At 39.1% G+C, this 26,331-nt stretch overlaps 1 protein-coding gene across 1 annotated transcript; it reads left to right on the top strand.

The window, feature by feature from the left end:
• The first annotated feature begins 11,363 nt into the window (after positions 1-11,363).
• On the top strand, positions 11,364-24,216 carry LOC117327995. Its single transcript, XM_033885288.1, has 10 exons — positions 11,364-11,561; positions 15,312-15,902; positions 16,193-16,297; positions 19,905-20,018; positions 20,271-20,456; positions 20,576-20,797; positions 21,115-21,227; positions 21,416-21,558; positions 21,976-22,079; positions 22,625-24,216. Exons 1-10 carry the CDS (start codon positions 11,555-11,557, stop codon positions 23,431-23,433), a joined length of 2,394 nt encoding a protein of 797 aa, XP_033741179.1. The 5' UTR covers positions 11,364-11,554; the 3' UTR covers positions 23,434-24,216.
• Positions 24,217-26,331: the final 2,115 nt, after the last annotated feature.

Consider the following 26,331-nt stretch of genomic DNA (forward strand, 5'->3'; position numbering starts at 1 on the left):
ACTAGATATTAGCTGTGGTAAATGGTAGTGTTGACAGGCGGGACTGGATGTTAGCTGTGGTAAGTGGTAGTGTTGACAGGCGGGACTAGATGTTAGCTGTGGTAAAAAGTAGTGTTGACAGGCGGGACTAGATATTAGCTGTGGTAAATGGTAGTGTTGACAGGCGGGACTGGATGTTAGCTGTGGTAAAAAGTAGTGTTGACAGGCGGGACTGGATGTTAGCTGTGGTAAATGGTAGTGTTGATAGGCGGGACTGGATGTTAGCTGTGGTAAATGGTAGTGTTGGTAGAGGGGACTAGATGTTAGCTGTGGTAAGTGGTAGTGTTGGTAGGCGGGACTAGATGTTAGCTGTGGTAAATGGTAGTGTTGGTAGAGGGGACTAGATGTTAGCTGTGGTAAACGGTAGTGTTGGTAGGCGGGACTGGATGTTAGTTGTGGTAAATGGTAGTGTTGATAGGCGGGACTAGATGTTAACTGTGGTAAGTGGTAGTGTTGGTAGGCGGGACTGGATGTTAGCTGTGGTAAGTGGTAGTGTTGGTAGGCGGGACTGGATGTTAGCTGTGGTAAATGGTAGTGTTGGTAGGCGGGACTGGATGTTAGCTGTGGTAAATGGTAGTGTTGGTAGGCGGGACTGGATGTTAGCTGTGGTAAAAAGTAGTGTTGGTAGGTGGAATTAGATGTTAGCTGTGGTAAAAAGTAGTGTTGGTAGGGGGAACTAGATATTAGCTGTGGTAAAAAGTAGTGTTGGTAGGCGGGACTAGATGTTAGCTGTGGTAAGTGGTAGTGTTGGTAGGCGGGACTGGATGTTAGCTGTGGTAAATGGTAGTGTTGGTAGGCGGGACTAGATGTTAGCTGTGGTAAATGGTAGTGTTGGTAGGCGGGACTAGATGTTAGCTGTGGTAAGTGGTAGTGTTGGTAGGCGGGACTGGATGTTAGCTGTGGTAAATGGTAGTGTTGGTAGGCGGGACTAGATGTTAGCTGTGGTAAATGGTAGTGTTGATAGGGGGAACTAGATGTTAGCTGTGGTAAGTGGTAGTGTTGATAGGCGGGACTAGATGTTAGCTGTGGTAAATGGTAGTGTTGACAGGCGGGACTGGATGTTAGCTGTGGTAAATGGTAGTGTTGATAGGCGGGACTAGATGTTAGCTGTGGTAAATGGTAGTGTTGACAGGCGGGACTGGATGTTAGCTGTGGTAAATGGTAGTGTTGGTAGGCGGGACTGGATGTTAGCTGTGGTAAATGGTAGTGTTGGTAGAGGGGACTAGATGTTAGCTGTGGTAAATGGTAGTGTTGGTAGAGGGGACTAGATGTTAGCTGTGGTAAATGGTAGTGTTGGTAGGCGGGACTAGATGTTAGCTGTGGTAAATGGTAGTGTTGATAGGCGGGACTGGATGTTAGCTGTGGTAAATGGTAGTGTTGATAGGCGGGACTAGATGTTAGCTGTGGTAAGTGGTAGTGTTGATAGGCGGGACTAGATGATAGCTGTGGTAAATGGTAGTGTTGATAGGCGGGACTAGATATTAGCTGTGGTAAATGGTAGTGTTGACAGGCGGGACTGGATGTTAGCTGTGGTAAATGGTAGTGTTGGTAGGCGGGACTGGATGTTAGCTGTGGTAAAAAGTAGTGTTGACAGGCGGGACTGGATGTTAGCTGTGGTAAATGGTAGTGTTGGTAGGCGGGACTAGATGATAGCTGTGGTAAATGGTAGTGTTGGTAGGCGGGACTGGATGTTAGCTGTGGTAAAAAGTAGTGTTGACAGGCGGGACTAGATGTTAGCTGTGGTAAAAAGTAGTGTTGACAGGCGGGACTAGATGTTAGCTGTGGTAAAAAGTAGTGTTGACAGGCGGGACTAGATGTTAGCTGTGGTAAGTGGTAGTGTTGACAGGCGGGACTGGATGTTAGCTGTGGTAAATGGTAGTGTTGGTAGAGGGGACTAGATGTTAGCTGTGGTAAAAAGTAGTGTTGACAGGCGGGACTGGATGTTAGCTGTGGTAAATGGTAGTGTTGACAGGCGGGACTAGATGTTAGCTGTGGTAAATGGTAGTGTTGGTAGGCGGGACTAGATGTTAGCTGTGGTAAAAAGTAGTGTTGACAGGCGGGACTGGATGTTAGCTGTGGTAAAAAGTAGTGTTGGTAGGCGGGACTAGATGTTAGCTGTGGTAAATGGTAGTGTTGATAGGCGGGACTAGATGTTAGCTGTGGTAAATGGTAGTGTTGACAGGCGGGACTGGATGTTAGCTGTGGTAAATGGTAGTGTTGACAGGCGGGACTGGGTGTTAGCTGTGGTAAAAAGTAGTGTTGATAGGCGGGACTGGATGTTAGCTGTGGTAAATGGTAGTGTTGGTAGGCGGGACTAGATGTTAGCTGTGGTAAATGGTAGTGTTGACAGGCGGGACTGGGTGTTAGCTGTGGTAAAAAGTAGTGTTGATAGGCGGGACTGGATGTTAGCTGTGGTAAATGGTAGTGTTGGTAGGCGGGACTAGATGTTAGCTGTGGTAAATGGTAGTGTTGGTAGGCGGGACTAGATGTTAGCTGTGGTAAATGGTAGTGTTGGTAGGCGGGACTAGATGTTAGCTGTGGTAAATGGTAGTGTTGGTAGGCGGGACTAGATGTTAGCTGTGGTAAAAAGTAGTGTTGATAGGCGGGACTGGGTGTTAGCTGTGGTAAATGGTAGTGTTGACAGGCGGGACTGGGTGTTAGCTGTGGTAAGTGGTAGTGTTGGTAGGCGGGACTGGATGTTAGCTGTGGTAAATGGTAGTGTTGGTAGAGGGGACTAGATGTTAGCTGTGGTAAATGGTAGTGTTGACAGGCGGGACTGGATGTTAGCTGTGGTAAAAAGTAGTGTTGATAGGGGGAACTAGATGTTAGCTGTGGTAAATGGTAGTGTTGGTAGGCGGGACTAGATGTTAGCTGTGGTAAGTGGTAGTGTTGATAGGCGGGACTAGATGTTAGCTGTGGTAAATGGTAGTGTTGGTAGAGGGGACTAGATCTTAGCTGTGGTAAATGGTAGTGTTGATAGGCGGGACTAGATGTTAGCTGTGGTAAATGGTAGTGTTGACAGGCGGGACTGGATGTTAGCTGTGGTAAATGGTAGTGTTGATAGGGGGAACTAGATGTTAGCTGTGGTAAATGGTAGTGTTGGTAGGCGGGACTAGATATTAGCTGTGGTAAATGGTAGTGTTGATAGGCGGGACTAGATGTTAGCTGTGGTAAATGGTAGTGTTGACAGGCGGGACTGGATGTTAGCTGTGGTAAATGGTAGTGTTGGTAGAGGGGACTAGATGTTAGCTGTGGTAAATGGTAGTGTTGGTAGGCGGGACTAGATGTTAGCTGTGGTAAAAAGTAGTGTTGACAGGCGGGACTGGATGTTAGCTGTGGTAAAAAGTAGTGTTGGTAGAGGGGACTAGATGTTAGCTGTGGTAAATGTTAGTGTTGGTAGAGGGGACTAGATGTTAGCTGTGGTAAATGGTATTGTTGGTAGGCGGGACTAGATGTTAGCTGTGGTAAATGGTAGTGTTGGTAGGGGGGACTAGATGTTAGCTGTGGTAAATGGTAGTGTTGGTAGGGGGGACTAGATGTTAGCTGTGGTAAATGGTAGTGTTGGTAGGCGGGACTAGATGTTAGCTGTGGTAAATGGTAGTGTTGGTAGAGGGGACTAGATGTTAACTGTGGTAAATGGTAGTGTTGGTAGAGGGGACTAGATGTTAGCTGTGGTAAATGTTAGTGTTGGTAGGCGGGACTAGATGTTAGCTGTGGTAAATGGTAGTGTTGGTAGGGGGGACTAGATGTTAGCTGTGGTAAATGGTAGTGTTGGTAGGCGGGACTAGATATTAGCTGTGGTAAATGGTAGTGTTGGTAGGCGGGACTAGATGTTAGCTGTGGTAAATGGTAGTGTTGGTAGAGGGGACTAGATGTTAGCTGTGGTAAATGGTAGTGTTGATAGGCGGGACTGGATGTTAGCTGTGGTAAATGGTAGTGTTGGTAGAGGGGACTAGATGTTAGCTGTGGTAAATGGTAGTGTTGGTAGGCGGGACTAGATGTTAGCTGTGGTAAATGGTAGTGTTGGTAGAGGGGACTGGATGCTAGCTGTGGTAAATGGTAGTGTTAAGAGGTGGAACTAGATGTTAAGAGGTATTGTTGGCAATCAAACTGATGGTAAGTCGCTAACGGCTAAGGGGACATAACTCACGTTAAAATCCTCCGACATTCGATTTGATACATGATTATTTCATGGTGAAGAAAGCCTCGTGCCGTTGTCATATTGTATAGATTATCGATGGCTAGTTTGACCATGGGTATTGACTCTTAATACGGTAGTCATGCTTGTTGACGTAATAGTGCATTTTGTCCCTTTTACATATTATATAGTTTCCTTGTATTGTATGTTATTTGTGTATTGGGACTGAGGTTTAAATCTTTAACATTTCATTGTTAAGGATAACCAGATTATGTCAATCCATGTCTTTGTGTATGGTAGAATACGTCTTCTTGAGACCTAATTTTAATCAGAATCCTTCTTTTGAATTTCACTTACAGACATTATGAATACCTTTATTCTAACACTAAATATAACTTCTTTTTCATTTAAATATCTGCTTATTTAGTATCAAAGATAACATGTGGTTGAAGTCCTTATATAAATGTTTATGCAAGGATTACTCAGTAAACATTCGAAAACTTTAAATCCATCATGATAGATATTGATAATATTTACACACTTTAAACAATCGATATCGTATCTATTATCACAAACTGCATTACAACACACTCATATCTTACCAAAATGCATTACAACACACTTATTATTGATCAAATTGCATTATAACAAATCCACTATTGAACAACTTGCATTACAATACAATCCTCACTGAATTCATCTTAGAAGTAAGCAGGAGTGACCCTGTGGCCGACGTTTGGATAAACACCAATAATAGATGAGGGTTAAAAGATCTGGCAGACTATGGTTATGATAGTGTTTACTATCAGCAGGAGTAATACACAGGGAGGAAATAGGATCAGGCCATCAACAAAGATCAAATGTTACGTGAAAGTGCTTCGGAATTTCCTGTTAATATAAGGACACTCTACAAATCACACAGATACTGTAACTCCGCTAATATGGACAGGAGTAAAGTGCAACTAAGACTAGTAATGTCTCGTATAATATTTTACAGAAATCTTTAGGACAGATCCAGCCACAGACCGAGTACCCGGGTAGTATTACTTCTCTGTAGTAAAACATGTTAACCTCGTGGACATCTCTGTGTAAAGGAAGGATGTCAAAACATTAGACCAGGACATATACAGGTTCAGAGCGATGATTTCACATTAGTCGAATAAACATCATCCACTGTCGGGTGAGATTCGACCTGGCGCTGCACTAGCGTGGAACAATACTTAATGATGCTACACCTCCGACAGAGTGTAATTAATTGTTATTATTTTGACAATAAATGACATTTAGTCCATATATATATGCCTATTCAAGACATACAAATAAAAAAAATATAACGTCAAAAATTGTCGGAATGAAGCCAAGAAGCTTCGAACTTTTGAACATTATAATTTCTACTTCCTTGATCGCAGTGCTTTCTGGGAGAGATTTACATACAGAAGAAAACAAATATGGTGGACTTATTTTTATTCAGCTGGGAAAACTATATATATTGCCTGTTGCCTAACATAACTACAACTTTTGATTGCGAGGTTTTAATGCAAACAGAAAATGAAAACTAAATAAACACTTCCATATTATCCGTTGCGAAAAATCACGATCCTGTGCCTGTTGTCGCCCACGAACCGAAACGCTTTCTTAGCGTTACCCCATTCGGCCCCTTTCGCTGGATTGATACAGATGTGATTTATCAACAGGTTTAAGCTGGTGTACTATAAATAGTGAATCTACAATCACTACATATCACAAAAGAAATCCTAACCGTTGATTCAATCGCATCATATGCTTAGAGTTTTCAGTGAAGATGACAACACTGTCAACAGACCGAACGTTACACTACGTACGTATACGTGTGTAGGTTACACACTTGCCTCTCCAACAAAAACTCAACTGTGTCATTACCGCATGGGTTCCGATTCCATTGTCGTTAATAATCCCACCGGTCTGTGCAGTCTCCGATTGAAATCCTTCCCTTTCTTCGTTCTCTTTCATAATCTCATTTATCCTTCTTTCTGGAGATGTTAGGCTAACCCATGTTGCCTTCCTCACTTCGCCATGTGGTTCCTACTCGTTTGTGTTTTCTGTTTTAGGCGCACGCGCAATCAGTATTTCATTCAATATGGAGGCGGAGCGAAATGGAATTTCTTCTAGACGCAAATAATTATTCTATTTTTTTTTAATTTAAAGATAAATAAGAAGATGAAACTTTCCAAGGGTGGTAACAATGTCAAGTGTGTAACTTTTATTTCTGAAGAAAAATACATACGAGTTTATTTGTGTTTTTAATTGATAAAAATACTATCTGTCGAAGGTGTAGCACTTTTAAGACCTATACTAAATATCACAGGGGAGATTAGTATGAGATGAGTGACATGATCCGAAATCAAGGTACTGATGAGTATCTGATGGTTTGTAAAATATATCGATATTGATGTTTTCACCTGGTTTTTTTTCTCACTCGTATGTCCAGGTTTGTTGGGTGTCTGTTTCGATTATAAATATGATGTCGCTATCCAATGCATAAAGAAAGTAATAATTATTCCTGATCGTGTTTCCCTGTTATAAAGCAATCGCCAGATAACGGTTCCATATTTTCCTTCTATGTTTCGCAAAGACTTATCCCCACCTATTTGTGATCTTACGGTAGAGCATCTCTTCTAGATACCCCAGTGTTTCTATGGCATAAGTTGGTGTTACTTTCGTTCTCATCACCGTTGCTTTCATTCGCATAAAGAGTTAATTTTCTGAACAAAAAATATTATTATACCTCATGTTTATAGCAGTGCCTATGATTAGCCGAAACGCATCACGTGGAAGGGGGACAAAGCATCATATCTCCCTGAGGCGCGTGAGCCAGGGAGACAAATATATCTCCCTGGACCGCGTGCCCCCATGGCGACCCCCCCCCCCCCCCCCCCCCCCCCCCCCCCCCCCCCACACACATTCTGTTGCGAGGAGTTCTCTCCCTTCCAGTTATTTACAAATGGCAGACGAACAGAAACGCAAACGTTTTCGTGCAGTCGAAGAAGCAGAAATAGATAAAATTCTGCAAAACAAGATAGCTCAGAACACGAAAATATCAACAAATGTACACGCCAACTGTTTCCAAGAGTTTCTAAAAGAAACTGTTAATAACACCTTCTTGTCTTGTCTTGTCTTGTCTTGGTGTTTTCTCTCCTTTTATTAGGAGCTGTCCAGAAAATGCATAAAATCCTGGAGAACGTTGGTATCATCGTAAAATGGTAAAATACATATAGATAAAAGCTTCTGTAAAAACCACACAGGGTGAGTCCATCGCAATGATAATGAATATGGTGTTTAAAAAAAAAAGGTATCTAGCTGACCAAAATCACATGCACATAAGGGTATGGCTATAAAGTATATACAAGTAATTTATGGATCTGATAAAAACAATATAAAAAAATTAAGAAAATGGTCAGACAGTAAAAGCTCTAAAAATAGAAAACGCTTTGTAAAATGTTTTGAACCGATAAGAGAATACTTTTGCCCTATCCTTCCCCCTGCATCCTGGCTTAGGCAGATAAGATGGAGGCTTTTTCTTAAAGTTCATGAATTTTCAGATCTGTTCACACACTGGAATTTGTAGACAGGATCGCAGCGCGCTTCGGGTGAAGAGCATAGCACATCATCCTTGTTCGCTTTTCAAGTTAATGCTTGATCTTGCTACTAAAAGTTGTGATCTCTTAGCAGTTTACTTGAAGTTGGATCTAGTATGAGTTGTACAAGAAGATCTTTCCTTCTGAAGTCATTGAAGCTTCCAGGTCCCATTTCCTTCAACAGCAAGTTAGCAATTTTCTGCAGGTGAATTGATCTATTTTCTTCCAACTTAGAGCACCGGATTAGAAAGTGTGAGATGTTAGGGGGATTCTGGAGGATTGACCATGTTGATGGTAGGTTGTACTTGTCTAGGAATCTTACCGCTCTTGCAGCAAAGGCCGAGCTGTCGTGATTGCACATTATAAGTGACCAGCGGATAATTTAATTTTCGATAGAGGATTTATTCCTGGCAATGTTCACGAAGAAAGTTAGGATGTTCTTTTCAAGGGTTATGGTAATTGGCTAAGCTCCAATTAGAGTGTATACTGCTGTACTTGCTGTGGCTGTTGTTAGGCCTTGAAGTTGTTTAAGAATTTTCCTATGGACTAGCTCAATTTTTTCTGTGTCAGCTGTTGTTAGCGTCATGACTTCTAGCCCGTAAGTTAGACGTGGAGCGGCATATGACCTCCAGAGCTTGTGTGTTGTTATTGGTGACATGCCATTTTTTTGCATACAAGCCTGCTGCTGGAAGAGCAAAGATGGTATTCCTTGCACACTTGATTCTTTCTTCGACATTGGCCTTGTTGCTTTTGTGACGGGTTATGCCTAGGTGCTTGGTTTCGGAGGTTGGATTAACTATGGCTAGCCCTATGTGGATGGATATGTCCTGGTTTTTGTTGTTGTTACTATTATGTACGATTTTGATGGGTTGATGGTAACTCGGTCCAGCTCAGTATGATGATTTACAAGGTCCAGCATTGCTTGCATTTCATGTGAGCTGTTTGCTAGCAGAGCTATATCATCTGCACAGGTTGGACACGATACGTTTATGTCCCCTAGATGGGTTCCCATGGTTGTGTTCCTAATGCTGTTCAGGTTATAGACTTTGTAAAGAGTGGTGGAGAGTTTAGCTTCCTGCTTAGTTCCCTGCTTAAGATGTACTTCCTCTGAAAGGTTATTTTCCCATGTGACTTTAATGCTAGAGTTTCTGTACATGTTTCTTAGCAGGATCCATAGAGGGCCTTGAACACCTGCATGGTATAGTTTGTTGAAAAGGATTTCATGGTTGACTGTGTCGAATGCTTTCTGCGCATCAAGCGTCACTAGAAAGAGGTCTTTACTGTTGTCTTTCGCATTTATGATTGCTTCCGAGACTATTAGAGCAGCCCCACTTGGAAGGACGAGCTTTGTTGATTTGCAGGTTTTTGGGTGTGGGAGTCTTTCTCTGCATTTTCTAGAGTGTGATAATAAATGTTCCTGAAGGTAGTCGTTAAGATGGCGAAAGTTGTCAAAGGCTCCTACCTTCTTCAGAATGTTATGAAGGTCTTGGCAAAATTCGTTGGTCTTAGTCCCGTTGATTTCAGCCCTGCAAGTTGTATGGAATAGGTTAATTCTATATAATTGCCTACCAGTGTTTCTGGATTTGACCGAGGTGGAGTCTCTTACACATAGGCCTGTATCCTCTAGTGTTGGTGTGTTATCATGATATATATCTTGAGTTTCTTCAATGAGTTGATACAGTTCTGCTTTGAAGACTTCATATGCTGTCGCTGAAAACTCCATAATGTAGTTTGTATGTTTGTGCTCTATCTTGAAGTCTTGAAGTCATGCCAAAAATTTTTTCTCGATGGATTTACGTTTGTCTAGTCTGTAGCTGGCATTTACAGCAGTTGAGAAAATGACAGTTGGGGTCCTTTTCCGTGTCGGTCTTGCACAGCCGGTGGTTCCCTTATCCGTTACGCCAGTGGCTAAGGGTTGACTACCAGAAGGTTCGTGTTGCGAGGCATTCCTCGCCAACTCTCCCCCAAAGGTAGACTGCCCATTTACCATTTGTGCGTTCCTTCACTTGGAATCGTATCAATTGAGCGACCGGGATCACAGGGGTTTGTGATAAAAATGATATTTCATATCTTCAGTTTATTTTTGAGTATCATCATTACTGATAATTTTTCGGCATAATAAACAATCTATGGCCCTGGATGCAGGGTAATATGAAGGTTTGTTTATCCTCAGCTCTCATATTTCCCGAAGGGTAAACGAACCTCCATATTACCCTGCATCCAGGGCCATAAATGCATATTGTTTCTCAGAATTAATTTTAATACATTCAGTATGAGAAAGGTCTGCCGATACCTCTCCCAGGTCCGATACGCTTTCATCACAATCATCTTTATGATAAAATTCTGCTAGCCGTAATCTTCGATTGTACGATTTCATATGTCTTTAATTCTTCGATATTCGACTTAGGTGTGGGGGTATATTTAAGACTTTTGGATAGTAAATTAATTTCATTTGTAATAAGAAGTCTACTTGATAAGTTAATTACCTTATAGTCTGTTTGCTTCAGTTTGGAAGATTTAGGAGTTGGCATGCTTACCATTGTGGTTTGATTTTTTCTCCTTGTGGTGGTTTGGGTTCGCCTAGAATATACGTGTATTTCCGCCGACGTAAGTGGTTCCTTCTCGTTCTACTGTCTGTTCTGTTGTGGTAATCCATATGTGTAAGTATTGGGGTTGGTATTATGTTAACCTAGAACTGTCGCTAGGATGGCTAACTAATACCCCCGCAATCTGCACGAGTCAATAGTGAATTGGAACTGTTAATTAGAGGCTAACTAAGATAACCCGCGCATGCCAATATTTCTGAAATTTGTTGAAATCAGTCCACAAGTTTTGGAAGAGTTGTCTGGACATTAAAACCCTGTCCCAATCGGCCCTTCGGTTTAGGAGGAGTTGTCGACCGGACAAACTTAAAATTATGGTTCTTATCGGAAAACCTGTTTATAGTGACCAGTTGCCATAGCAACCATAATTTTGAGAAAAAGAAAGTGGCATGCACATCTACACATGGTCCTCTTTATTTGTGTTAAGTTCCATTGAAATCTTCCGGCCCTTTGGTTTAGGAGGAGTTGTCGACCGGACAAATTTAAAGTTATGGTTCTTATCGGAAAACCTGTTTATAGTGACCAGTTCCCATAGCAACCATAATTTTGAGAGAAGAAAAAGAGGCATGCACATCTACACATGATCATTAGTATTTGTGTGAAGTTTCATTGGAATTGGCCCATCGGTTTAGGAGTTGTCCGGACAAAATGTGTCTACGGACGGTCGGACGGACGGAGGGACGGGCGGACCGACGGACGGACAACATGATTCCAGTATACCCCCCTAACTTCGTTGCGGGGGTATAAATATCTTTTATCGGTAGAATCAATCTCTGTGTATATTTGTAAGAAAGGGAAAGATGTTAAGTTAGTTTGATTTTCCTATATTAAAGAGAGTGCATGTATATGCTGCTTGTGCACTCTTCTGCCTCTTAACTGATCTCCAGTTACTCCTATATATAATATATATATATACAGTTGTATATCATATACTGGTATTGTAATCTAATATAAAGTACATTTCATGACAGTGTATGTATAACATTAGCGATTCCCTGCCGAACAATGAGCAGACTGGATTTGGTTGTCCTCAGCTCCACATCCGGATAAATAACACCGGCACAACCTTTTGATATTACATTCTGGTTTGGGTTAGGGAAATATTGACCTCTTATTGTGACGTAGAACCAAGAAGTTCATCCTTAACAGGAATCGGCACCATGATAGGTATGTACGTATACTTGTAATAGCCTGCTTCACTAAGACAACTAACCTAATACTTGTCTACAATTTTATCTAGTCCCAATGTCCACACATCAACATAATTTTAGCAATCTGTATAAGTTAGTATTTTATATAAGCTTCCTGGCATCTGGTCAACGTCTTTAGAGTTGCCTTGATACCATTGCTATTGTACTTATATAGAGATTGGTGACATCTATTCTTATAATCACAACTAGATGAGTGTTGTGCTTCATGTAAAAATACAGTTTATTATAGCCATCGATTTTATCCAAGAGTATTACATAAGCAATCTTATCTAGGTTTTAAACAAGTGTATGCTGTTAGCATTATCAAGAAACCAGGGACTCCTAGGCTGTATAAAAATAAAGCAATAAAAAGAAAATAAAATTTGCTTGTACAGATTGCTTTATTTGCTGAATATAAACCACATCTCTTGTCCGGTAAGGGTAACTGAAATAGTTATGCGAGATGAGGATGTTTAAAACAACTTATTTCCGAGTGTTGCGGTACTGTAGGAACGTTCTGTGTGCCTGTATAACACTCACATAGTGTTGAAATTCAGATGGGAATAATCAACCTAAACAAATAGTAAATGTTGAAGGGAAAGTGCATGTACCTACCGTATATATGTCTAATGTTTGTTGTTATTACAAGCTAAATGAAATATCTTGTTTCAGAATTATATAATTCCAAATGAATCATTTCAAGTTAAAATTCAAGTCAAGTGGCACTCATTAACCAATCCTTACTAGGAAGGTGGCACTCATTAACTAATCCTTACTTAAATTGCGTCATTAACCAGTCCTAACCAGTAATGTGGCAGTCATTAACCAGTCCTAACCAGTAATGGGGCAGTCATTAACCAGTCCTAACCAGTAATGTGATAGTTATTAACCAATCCTAACCAGTAATGTGGCAGTCATTAACCAGTCCTAACCAGTAATGTGACAGTCATTAACCAGTCCTAACCAGTAATGTGGCAGTCATTAACCAGTCCTAACAAGTAATGTGGCAGTCATTAACCAGTCCTAACCAGTAATGTGACAGTCATTAACCAATCCTAGCCAGTAATGTGGCAGTCATTAACCAATCCTAACCAGTTATGTGACAGTCATTAACCAATCGTAGCCAGTAATGTGACAGTCATTAGCCAGTCCTAACCAGTAATGTGGCTCTCATTAACCAGTCCTAACCAGTAATGTGGCTCTCATTAACCAGTCCTAACCAGTAATGTGGCAGTCATTAACCAGTCCTAACCAGTAATGTGGCAGTCATTAACCAATCCTTGTCAGTTATATGGCAGTCATTAACCAGTCCTAACCAGTAATGTGGCAGTCATTAACCAGTCCTAACCAGTAATGTGGCAGTCATTAACCAATCCTAACCAGTAATGTTGCAGTCATTAACCAGTCCTAACCAGTAATGGGGCAGTCATTAACCAGTCCTAACCAGTAATATGGCAGTCATTAACCAGTCCTAACCAGTAATGTGGCAGTCATTAACCAATCCTAACCAGTAATGTTGCAGTCATTAAGATGTTTAAAGCCTCTACAACCACATGAAAAGGATTACCTGTAATATCGACCTCATATAATGACATAGAAATATCATAATTTGGGGGTATATCAAACCTGATCGCCTGTTATCTAAAAGGCCTCAAATTGGCGATATCTTAGTAGAGTATAAGGGATCAAGGTTCTTGTTATACAAAAAAGATCATACCGAAATTGGTTTTAAAGCTTTAACAATCCTAAGTGACCTTTAAAATCATAAACGAAAACTCTACACATGTTCGAACCCATTGGTCTTTTGACATTTCCAACACGCCTTATTAATCAGCATTAACAAGTAAACTGAACCGCTGAGTTAAAGGCTATATAAGTTCTACCAATAACACAGACATTGAATTTGTGTTGTTCACAGAGAGAAAGAAGTTACTAATCCATCTTTTTATATTTTATAATAAAACTAAAGGTGGTTGATATAAACAATTCCCAAGTGGTACACATTAAAGTATAAACCTGATCAGTCGAAAATATACGTAACCGCTGTTATCAAATTTTGCGCTGCCAATATGGGACCGTTCCTATGACGTTACGACTACAGGCGACCGTTCCTAGGAAAAATATATAGTTCGTGTGAAGAAACACAAAATTTGTTTTCAACATTTTAATAATATATTGAGGTAAGACCAATCAACGGTTATATATAGTGATAATATAGATAAAATGTTGTAATACTATGTTTCTATGGCGATTAAACAGTCGGACAGGAGCGATTAAAATTATTAAACAAAAACGTAGCCGGGTATTTGATACAGAAGCCAGGGTCATTGTTTGTCAATGTCCTCGTATGGGATCGTTAACATAGTAGCTAGATCACTCAATAAAAGATAAACCTGAATGATAAAAGGTGAAGGAACTGTAGAAAAAAAACAACTGTACGTCACGTTATCGACGAACAGACCACAACAGTAACGTTCATCACACACACAGTTATCGCAACGGTAACGTTCATCACACACACAGTTATCACAACAGTAACGTTCATCACACACACAGTTATCGCAACAGTAACGTTCATCACACACACAGTTATCACAACAGTAACGTTCATCACACACACAGTTATCGCAACAGTAACGTTCATCACACACACAGTTATCACAACAGTAACGTTCATCACACACACAGTTATCGCAACAGTAACGTTCATCACACACACAGTTATCACAACAGTAACGTTCATCACACACACAGTTATCGCAACAGTAACGTTCATCACACACACAATTATCACAACAGTAACGTTCATCACACACACAGTTATCACAACAGTAACGTTCATCACACACACAGTTATCACAACAGTAACGTTCATCACACACACAGTTATCGAGGGTACAGCTTTCTTTATACAGATGTATTCGCAAGTTGTTGTTGGTTTTTTTACTTCATTAAACGCAATTACTATACTATATAACCCTATTGACAAATGTCTTTTTTTCTAAATGTAGTAACAGTGATTACGTAATCGTCCACTACTTTCCGCTGACATCTTCTGGATTTCATTGTACATGTATATATGTATATTGAATCATGTTTACAATATCTGTGGTGACCTATAGTTATAGTACTTTGATCTGAGGCAAGCATGATATCGATTAATAGATATATCAAGTTCCGGAAGGTCTAGATATGACCAAAAAATGATATTCTTGATATATGTTATGTGCAGCATTCAGTTTAGCTAGTAGGTGTGTTAGAATTGTTTTGATATGCACCATTTAGATAACGAAAGTACAATTTCAATATATCTTTATTGTAAAGCACATTCCCCGTGTTTAATAAGGGTTTAACACATTTGGGACACCCTGGCCTTAATGTGCCAATGCCATTGTTTTGGGACACCCTGTCCTTAATTAACGTGTACTCCCTGAGAACAAATACCTGGTATATTTTTCAGTGTAGGTATATATAGCTACAGCTTATCGAATAACTTAACGCATGGTTACGTACGGTAAACCACTGCGAAACTCGAACGGGTCTACAATGGACAAGGCAAATGCATTATACTGCAATGGCTTCCGTGAATGCATGATATATCAGATTTGCATGCATTGGTGATTAACTGATAATTTATCTGATGTATTTATTACATATTTAGAGGTTGGAGCACACATGACGGAAACAACATAGATAATGTCGGATTTATTATTGTACCCTTTTGTAGGGAGGGAAGAATGCCTGCTACAGTTTGAAGAAGCTTGGGATAGTCACAAAGTCATGGGGGTATTCGGTTTGAAATCCGTAGGAAAGAGCAGTACAGCATTAGAACTAACAAGACGGTTCCAGGAAAGGACGATCAATACATCAAAGGTTGTTGTTCGACTGCTCCCAAAGGCCAAGCCAATGTTCCAGCTATACAGGCGGATTTTGTGCGAGCTACATATGTACGATGAAATGAGAGGAAATATGAATCAGGCAGCATCTTTAATTACTGATTTTATTCATAACTTGAACCATGAAATGATTTTGATTATTGACAATTGTGAGAACGTTATTGAGAGTGACGAATATATGTACTTCATCAACTTCATTCAGAGGCTTACACAGACGTCAGAACATGTACACATCATTCTAACGTCATGTGTTGCTATACCGGAAGCAGAAAGACATCTGGGATTTTTTCATGAACTTTTACCTCTCAATGAGGAGGAATCGTTTATTTTTCTGTGTGAAATCGCCCCAGAGGAAAGTAGAGCAAATTTGAGAAAAATAGCCGCTCTGTGTGAAGGCCTTCCGCTCGCCCTACAAATGATAGGTATCGTCATGAATGATATAACTTTGTACTTTAAAGGCTCCGAATAGCATGTGGATAGCTTAAAAGTTGCAACTTATGATGTATTATATTCATATAAAGTAATATAATGTAAAAAGGCTCGGATCTGCTACATAGTTTGTATAGAGAATTCTGAATAGGTTATAAATGATCTATCAATGGCAATAGAACAATTATATATCGTTGTTTTTTTACATGTTTTATTGTAAAGATGTGACGGAATTGACAAAAACAATGTATTATGAGAAAATTGATTTAATTCTTCTCGCCAGGTACCCAGCTAAGCGATTATACAGCTGATGAGATGATTATGTTGCTGACTGCTTCCAGAATAGAGTACCTCAGTGACGAATTCTTCCCAGCGGACGAGAAACCTGGTAAATAGGTGTTGTTTTGTTGTTTTGTAAGTAGCTTCGCTGAAACAAATGAAGATGACGCAATACACCTCTATTATAAGTGATCCAATCCTTCAACGTTAAACCCAAGGTCGTCTCTGAAAAACACACACTGATACTATCAGATCATTTTACACGGAAGATATCCCGACACAATTCACCTGTTGTCTCTTTTTCTAAGTGGTCTGTATAAAAATAGTATTATTTCGCTTATATTAGTGTGTTACCATATTAGGACCGGTGTGACGTCATACCAGTTATACACAGACACTAACAATGTGTAGTAAATAGTGCCAGATCCTGGTTGACTAGTCGGTTAGACTGACTTACCATATCTACATATCAAGGTCATTTAAAAGACGGCGCCTATATGAATTTGTCTGATCTAACTGAACTCCCATTTAAAACATTTAGGTGACTCCAAGGACGGAACTTAAAAATTGAAGCATGGCATATCTCCTAATGCTATCATATATTGCGCATCAAGATAGTGCTAAGCCTCAATTAGGAATACCATAGGAATGGTTTTGTGTTTCCATGTCTAAGGACATAAGTCATTGTCCTTCTCACTGGGACAAATGCTAAACTCACAGGCCAAAATGAGGGAGTGTAAAAAAGAGATACATACTCCAAATTTAAATCAAAATCTAAAACAATCTGCAAGGGTACAGTTTCTAGTAAGTTATGGAACATTATATAACAGAAAAATAACCATGCCAATTGTTTTTGAATCTTGATCAATACAACATTTAAATTAGCAATAATTGTGTACAATGTATACAAATCCGAAATGAAGTCATGCTGACTAGACTAACAAAAGTAGTTATCTCACACAGCATATCTAGTGCAAACCGGAAAGCAGGGTCTGCATACTAAAATCACACATGTACTATACTGAAATCATACATGTACCTTACTGAAATCATACATGTACCTTACTGAAATCAGACATGTACCTTACTCAAATCAGACATGTACCTTACTCAAATCAGACATGTACCTTACTCAAATCACACATGTACCTTACTCAAATCACACATGTACCTTACTCAAATCACACATGTACCTTACTCAAATCACACATGTACCTTACTCAAATCACACATGTACCTTACTGAAATCAGACATGTGTCATACTGAAATCACACATGTACCTTACTGAAATCAGACATGTGTCATACTGAAATCATACATGTACCTTACTGAATCCGAACATGTATCATACTGAAATCATACATGTACCTTACTGAAATCATACATGTACCTTACTGAAATCATACATGTACCTTACTGAAATCAGACATGTACCTTACTCAAATCAGACATGTACCTTACTCAAATCACACATGTACCTTACTAAAATCACACATGTACCTTACTCAAATCACACATGTACCTTACTAAAATCACACATGTACCTTACTGAAATCACACATGTACCTTACTGAAATCAGACATGTGTCATACTGAAATCATACATGTACCTTACTGAATCCGAACATGTATCATACTGAAATCATACATGTACCTTACTGAAATCATACATGTACCTTACTGAAATCATACATGTACCATACTGAAATGTGACACGTACCATACTAAAAATAACATATTCGTGCAACATCGACAAGAGTTGAAACCATTGTGAAAACAAACGTGTATTAAATTGACGATGGTCATGGTCGAGAGTACATTTTCCATTTCTAAATTTAGAGGGCAATTTGTTTTGATAGGGATTACAGTCTTTTTCCTAAAATGAGGGTCATTGCCAACAGGTAAATTTACCAGTAAAAATCACCTGTTGGCACTTATATGAAATCAAATCTCTATTACATGTATTAAATTTAGTTTACCCTGTATTAGCTTACCATTTCATTGCTCATAATTACACTAACTAAACATAGTAAGTTATTGAAATAAATGTAATCTTTATCTTCAGTTTTTTATTGACTACTATTTAAAAAAATATATTTCAGATATTCTTTTTTTATTTCCGTATTACATATTTTTCATTTCGATCTTACATGTTGTATATTTCGATATTTCAATGTACTTAATCAATGTATTAATATGTTTGCTTATTGGACATCGACATAACTATGCACAAGTACTAAATACTTTTTTGTGTTGTTATCTTGTTCTGTTTTACGATTGGTTGCATATTGCGTCAAGTTGATTTGCCTTCAAGTTTCCCAGATACATAACAAACAAATGTACAGTACGAAGTGTCATATTACAATGATACAGACAAAAAGGACATAATAGATAGGAAGCATATCATACATTATGGATATATATTCAAGATACAAGTAAAGGTTTCTTAAAGTCGACCGTTATCTGATGATGATGATGATAATAATATTTCTATAGATATGTTTTCATTAAAAGGAGTTATAAGGATTAATCGTATCCTATCTTAACTCGATAACATCCGTCATTGTCGTAAATAATAAAATTCCGAGTTGAAGATCACAAGGCTTACAACGTTTGAAATGAATGTGTCCTGTGTTTTCACTTCTTTTTAAACGATTATATCTCAGATTCAAATAACAGTACTGATATATAATACAAAATATTAAAGAATTCATTTGGTAGTTATTGTTTTTACTCTAACAATAGACAAGAAACTAGTCCTTTGTGTTTGATCACCAAGGTTCTGTTTGTAAAGGCCTACCATGGATTGTAACACTCAAGTAGCTGAACTTTGTGCCTTTCTTGCATTTGATATTAATCAGAGAAACACTGTATCTTCTGTGTATAACAGGACATAATGGTCCCGATCAGTGTGTTCAGATCAGTCTAAAATTCACCTTTCAAGCTTTCCAAAGGAGTTGAATACTATTTATTCATTCCAAAAAGAAAATCTCCTATATATCATTTAGAAAGATAGAACATCAAAACCTGTCTTCCAACCAAGAAGGAAAACGATTCAAATATTATATATATGTTCTAAGGTATGCACATATGATTTATAATATATACTACAAAGCAAAAAAGTATTTGGTAATAAAAAAAAAAACTTAAGTCAGTATATACATTGTACCATACAGTTTTAACATTGAAAGCTATGTCTGATATAAAAGCAATAATTTAGTTATATCAATTTTGTTCTTCTAAATTAAAGTTGTTCATATACATGTATAATTCTAAGTCACTTTTTTTCAAAACACAAGGAAATATTTCAGTGTTTTGAAGATGTTCAGTGTTTTGAATGGTCAGTTTATACGAAATACATGTACGTATTTATTCCAAGTTTGGAAATGTACTGTGTAAAACACAGGTAAATCTCAGGTAAATATACAGGTGAAAAAGACAAAAACTTATATGAAACAGTATATAACTGACTTCCTATTACAATGTATTCCCTAAAACAACAATGCCTCTTGTTGAAAAATATGTTGAAATTCAAAGAATGTGCCGAAAGCCAACGAACAGTTTCAACGACGGGAAATAAACCACCATCATTACTTACTACAAATATATAGTTACCCAATACAGAAAAGGCTCAATTTACTCAACGAAATCACAGTATTAATGCATTCTTTTGACAATCTTTGTTACTACAATGAATATATGGCCATACTTTCAGGTTTAATCTACAGCCAGATGATCCAGCAGTTATCTGTCCTGTTTCAACAACGACTCGCAGCTTTGGAATACATCCCAGCGTCATTTCAACTAGAGCAAGCTCGTGGGATGATATGTAAGTCCCATAAAGCATATTCTTAAATGAATAAGATTTGATGGATGCATAGTGGTAAACTTTCTGCAGTCAAATATTTTAAGACGTGATTTCAATAGTACTCACCCTAACGACCTGCTGAAAACATTAAAACGTTTCATCACATCCTGAAAGACAAAATACAGGGTTCTGTTAATATAGAATTACTAGTACATTGAATGTATTTTAATTAAAAATCGTGACATATGTGATATGTAAATTGTATATATACAGATAATATAACCCAGGCAGAAAACCCATCTCTACCTATGAATCTTCAACGTCAAGACCTCGACAGAACGATGAACTACTTGCATGATCATCACATCCTAAGTTTTGATCAATCAGAAGGGCGATACAACATACACGGCATTCTTCGAGATTGCCTTCGGATATCCAACATCATATGTGATAAGCGAAGTATGAATCGTATATAATCACTTGAATATTCTTTAACGTTTGCAAATATCTTGTTTCAAATTGTATGCTTCTATCCTTCCCTGACATGGCATTTTCTCTATAATATTTTTATGTCGCAGAGGTGAGAGATAGATATTGTCGTGTGTTTGGCAACGTTCTAAAGAACATCAGCTCCAAACTCGACACAACAGAATACACACAAGCGCTTGAACAACTCAGCCATGAGTTTCCAAATCTACAGAAGCTTCTCAGTGACGTAGAATATAGTACTGGTGACACGTACCATATGTTTGTGGACCTCGTGGCTTCATCCTCACAACTACTGCACAACTACATGGGAGGTTTAGTATCTTTATATCCGTCGTGTGTGGTATCAAGTTTTGTTCTCATTTAAACTTTATTGGTATCACATGAAGCTTTTCCCAAAGCAGTTGATATGAAAACTATGGATGTTCCATAAGACAATGCTTTCTTAACAGTAAACATTTAATTTTACTTATTTACAAATATTAAATATATGGATATTACAGAAACCAGTCGCCTATCAATGGTAATGTTCCGAACATACCCAGATATTCAAGGATTCAACATCATATCCAATCAATACCAGTTCATATTTCGACCATGATGTTGATAAAACCCCGTAATTATATTATAGATGAGAGTGTCTCTTTTTACCGTAAATGCTTGGAGATAACTCCGCAGTTTGGACGACCCGCGGATGAAGCTATACTTCGGGGTGGATACGGCAAAATGCTCACAGTTGAAAGGGTATCGTTAAATCTATGTTTCAATCCTAGGTTTTATAAAGTTAAATGTCATTATTATGTCATGTCTATCCCGCCAGTCTTCGGTAAGGCTCTTTCGGATATTCATTTGAATTTTCAAATATTGCAAACCAAAACAAATAGTTCATTCTAACAATGTTATCTTTAATAATTATTAATCCATCATCGTAGGCGAAGTTTAGTGAAGCAGAAAACAACTACAGAACGAGTCTGGCACTACTTGGTGACGACCCCTTATGTCCGACACACGTCACCATCTACTCAGACCTCGGAGAAAACCTCAACCATCAGTCACGAAAAGCTGAAGCGCTAGAGTATGTTTGATGTGTGACTAATATGAAATTAGTTATATGATAAGTTTTCTCTTCACGAATAGATGAAAATTAAGAAGTCCTGTTATATGTCTGTTACCAATCATAATTTAGTTTTATTTAATGAAAGTTCAAGGTGTGTATGCCAAACACTTATTAGTTACGCAAACGAGGTGTTTTATACCAGGTCAAAGCTATTCAATGAAAATAAATTTCAGCAAACTTTGAAACAAGTTTTAGATGCACAATCATCGCAAATAGAGATAGAGAGAAGACAATAGCAAGCGTGATTGTGTGTTGCATTAACAATATATTTTAAATCATTGCACATTTCACATTGATAAATAGTATGATCGATCACGCATTACTTTTGTGAATATTTGAAAGCAAGTAAAATTGTTATTAATTAAATTTTGTCAGAGTCCTACAAACTTCAATTAGCATAGCTGACCAGCTCGGATTGTATGACGAAGAGCCCATTCTCAACACCTTAATTAACCTTGGCAGAGTATACGGACTGGCAGGTTATGTTTGTTCATATAACTTCTATTGTTTAACAAATGGCGTCGGGCTGTAAATAAATGTAGAGTAAGTTTTGATAGTGCGGTTCACTCTATTGTCACATTTTATCTGCCCCAATTCAAACACTTGGGATCTTGAATATTTCCTTTCTTTCCTCGCTACTATTGTGCTTTGTGATTAATCCAGGTTGAAGTTTCTTTTTAAACTTTACATTGTCCTCTGCAGATCCAGTTGTCTCACAGGCAGTCATATTTACTGGAAGTGAGGGAAGCTGGATAACCATTTATAGACATTTAGCATTGATTCCAATCTAGTGTAAAAAGTAATCGTATATTGTAAAGTTAATAATGTATGGGAAAGAGCAGTAATGTCGATAGTTAGGGGCAGATTGCCTCGAAAATTCGACAATTTACTTGTCTGTACTGTCGTTATTACTACTTGACAATTATACATTTTAAAATGTATATATATATATATATATATATATTTCCTTTTACTAGTTAAGAATTTCAAACGTGAAATAGACACTGGTCTGTATTTGTTTCAGAACTCCGCGACGAGGGAGAGCGTTGCTTGCGGGAAGCTCTAAGCAGAAGTATTAAGAGATTTGGGACAAAGTACAATAGAATATCGTCCAAGTGTTACAACAGTTTAGGTTCATTAAAACAAACAGGTCAAGACTACGACGCAGCATTAGAATACTTCTCGGAAGCACTAGAAATCAGGACAATGCTCAAGGAGGGCGTGCAGGCCATGGTTGCGTCTCTCAACAATGTCGCACTGCAGAAATCAGCACACGGCGACAACAAAACGGCCATGGATATGTTGTATCAGGCGGAACTAACACTAGCCAGAACCCCGGGAATTCATGGGATAGGTCGTCTGGCTACTTTAGAAAACCTGGGGAGGATGAATCATCGACTACGAAATTATAATACGGCTATTCCCTACTTCAATGAGGTTCTGAAAATACGGGATGTCGAAACTCCGAGAAACGTAAACGTCATGGAAATGTTAGAACTACTAGCAGGGTCTTATGTGGTACAGGGACGATACCAAGAGGCTGTGCCCTTATGGGAGAGGTCAATAGGTATAACGCCGGTGGTTAGAATGGCCATCCCTGGCTATCAACTTCCGCTGTATTGTTATCTAAGTTACATGGAGGTTTTGGTAAAGATTAATCAAATTGACAGAGTAAAAGAAATCCGAGATGAAGCTGTAAGCGAATATGAACGACTCATTTCCTTACATCAGCGAAACGGGCGGACAGACCTGATAAACCGATTTAGATCAAGATTCCAAGCTACAAGACAGAGCATCAGGGACAGCACTGGCTTTGATATTGCTATCGGGTGACATGAAATGATAAGGTTGAAACAGTGCATGCCTCAACGGGTGGTACATAAGATACACAAGGTATTGGTACAATGCAAGACAGATTGATAGTTAGATGCAGAAGAGCCAAAGTAAAGTAAATGGTATCATACAGTTGTTTCGTCCTTCTAGGACTCGTCAGTAAAGCCACGGACATCATATAGCTGTTTCATCCTTCTAGGACTCGGCAATAATGCTAAGGACATGAATTGATCATAGCAGGCGACCAAAAACTCGAAAGAGGTCAAGAGGAATGAGTGATGAACAAACCCATCAGCAAGTCTTTTGTACAATCATAACTCAACCGGAGAAAACGAAGGCAAAACGTGAACAATACATACGTACAAGAAGATTAAGACGATATGTTCTACTTCATCGACGACAACCGGCATGCTAATCAAGTTGGAATGCGGGTTAATTAAGTAACATCCTCAAATGAGAACTAGTGCGCTGACAGCGAAACTACTGCATTGTAGGCATATCGAGATATATCGTGCGCGTCTGACTTTATATCGCTTGAGAAAATAGTGACCATTTCAATGGCATGCTTCAGCAAGGATTTTCATATTTATAAACATTCCTTTGTCAGGGCACCGACGGGAAGACTTAACCCATGGCTGGTAACATTAAACTGATCTGATACTGAGCATTAGTCAAATCAGGCAAACAGTTTTCGAATGAAAATTCTTGTCACCTAATCAAGACCAAGAAAACAGTTTTCATTTAATGTTGTGATATCACTGACTTTTGACGAAAAGACGGGGAGTAAACACTTTCCGTTTATCAGAGGCCAATACAGTTACCTAGTTCAAATTAATCCCTAATAAGAATTGTCGTGAGGTGATTATGAGTAGATATTTTGTTTAAAGTTTACTTGTTTTTCCTTATTTCCCAATCATGCAGTCGGCACGGACTTTCTGTTCCTCAAAGTGTCTTTCATCTGTCATTTAAAATGCAAAAAATAAATCCAAATGATAATTCTATTGCCATCAGAATATGAATAAAATGTGATATAATTCTTTGGCGTAAATATATCCATTTTGATCTCAAGACATTGTTGTTTTGAACCAAATAGAACTTTCATGCGAAAAAAAAACATCATCTGAAAACTATCAACTGCCAACTATCAACTGACAACTATCAACTGACAACTATCATCTGACAAATATCATACGACCACATCCGTGCATCAGAATTATTCTGTAGAAAGGGCGAGTAAAGCAAATTTTCAGAATACAACACTTCGCTTCCACGCAGCGATGTAAACATCGAGAGTGTGCCCTCACCTCTATAAATCCATACCACTGTCAGAGTATCCATAAAATACTCCCTATAGGCCATCACAGGTCCAAATATTACATTCTTGGATCCTATTTGTTACCACGCGACACTCAAAACGGGATACACGCTACATGTTCTTTGTTGTCCCTACTTTTTAGCAAATCTCGCACAATGTAACGTGGATTATAATAAAATATATTGCATTTGTTTCATTAGTAGCTATATGTGATTGAGGATTATTATAATTAACAATACACTCATCTTATCTATAAAGGAAGCAAGGACTATGTAAGAAACAGATAACAAACTTCCATCTTCCTTTCAACCAGGTCCATGTTCGACTGTCTTTCTGTGTCCTACCAATCACTTCCAGTGTCAGAATTAGACGGTATGTACATTTATTTATTTGGTTGGGTAAGGTTATTAAACTGTGCCGTGATATATCGGTCATTCCGTCGTGATCGCCAAACCATGTAGGCATAACCGACTTCAGTTAGTGGCCATTCCATCGTGATCGCGAAACCATGTAGGCATAACCGACTTCAGTTAGTGGCCATTCCGTCGTGATCGTCAAACCATGTAGGCATAACCGACTTCAGTGAGTGGCCATTCCGTCGTGATCGTCAAACCATGTAGGCATAACCGACTTCAGTTAGTGGCCATTCCGTCGTGATCGTCAAACCATGTAGACATAACCGACTTCAGTTAGTGGCCATTCCGTCGTGATCGTCAAACCATGTAGGCATAACCGACTTCAGTTAGTGGCCATTCCGCCGTGATCGTCAAGCCATGTAGGCATAACCGACTTCAGTTAGTGGCCATTCCGTCGTGATCGTCAAACCATGTAGACATAACCGACTTCAGTGAGTGGCCATTCCGCCGTGATCGTCAAACCATGTAGGCATAACCGACTTCAGTTAGTGGCCATTCCGTCGTGATCGCGAAACCATGTAGGCATAACCGACTTCAGTTAGTGGCCATTCCGTCGTGATCGTCAAACCATGTAGACATAACCGACTTCAGTTAGTGGCCATTCCGTCGTGATCACCAAACCATGTAGGCATAACCGACTTCAGTTAGTGGCCATTCCGTCGTGATCGTCAAACCATGTAGGCATAACCGACTTCAGTTAGTGGCCATTCCGTCGTGATCGTCAAGCCATGTAGGCATAACCGACTTCAGTTAGTGGCCATTCCGTCGTGATCGTCAACCATGTAGGCATAACCGACTTCAGTTAGTGGCCATTCCGCCGTGATCGTCAACCATGTGGACACCAACAGCCAGGGTCATATGAGTACGGCACCCACTAGACACCAACAGTCAGGTTCATATGAGTACAGCACCCACTAGACAACAACAGTCAGGGTCATATGAGGACGGCACCCACTAGACACCAACAGTCAGGGTCATATGAGGACGGCACCCACTAGACACCAACGGGCAGGGTCATATGAGGACGGCATCCACTAGACACCAAGAGTCAGGGTCATATGAGGACGGCACCCACTAGACACCAACAGTCAGGGTCGTATGAGGACGGCACCCACTAGACACCAACAGGCAGGGTCATATGAGGACGGCACCCACTAGACACCAACA

The sequence above is a fragment of the Pecten maximus genome, chromosome 5 (genome assembly GCF_902652985.1).
Source record: "Pecten maximus chromosome 5, xPecMax1.1, whole genome shotgun sequence".
Taxonomy (NCBI): Eukaryota; Metazoa; Mollusca; class Bivalvia; order Pectinida; family Pectinidae; genus Pecten; species Pecten maximus.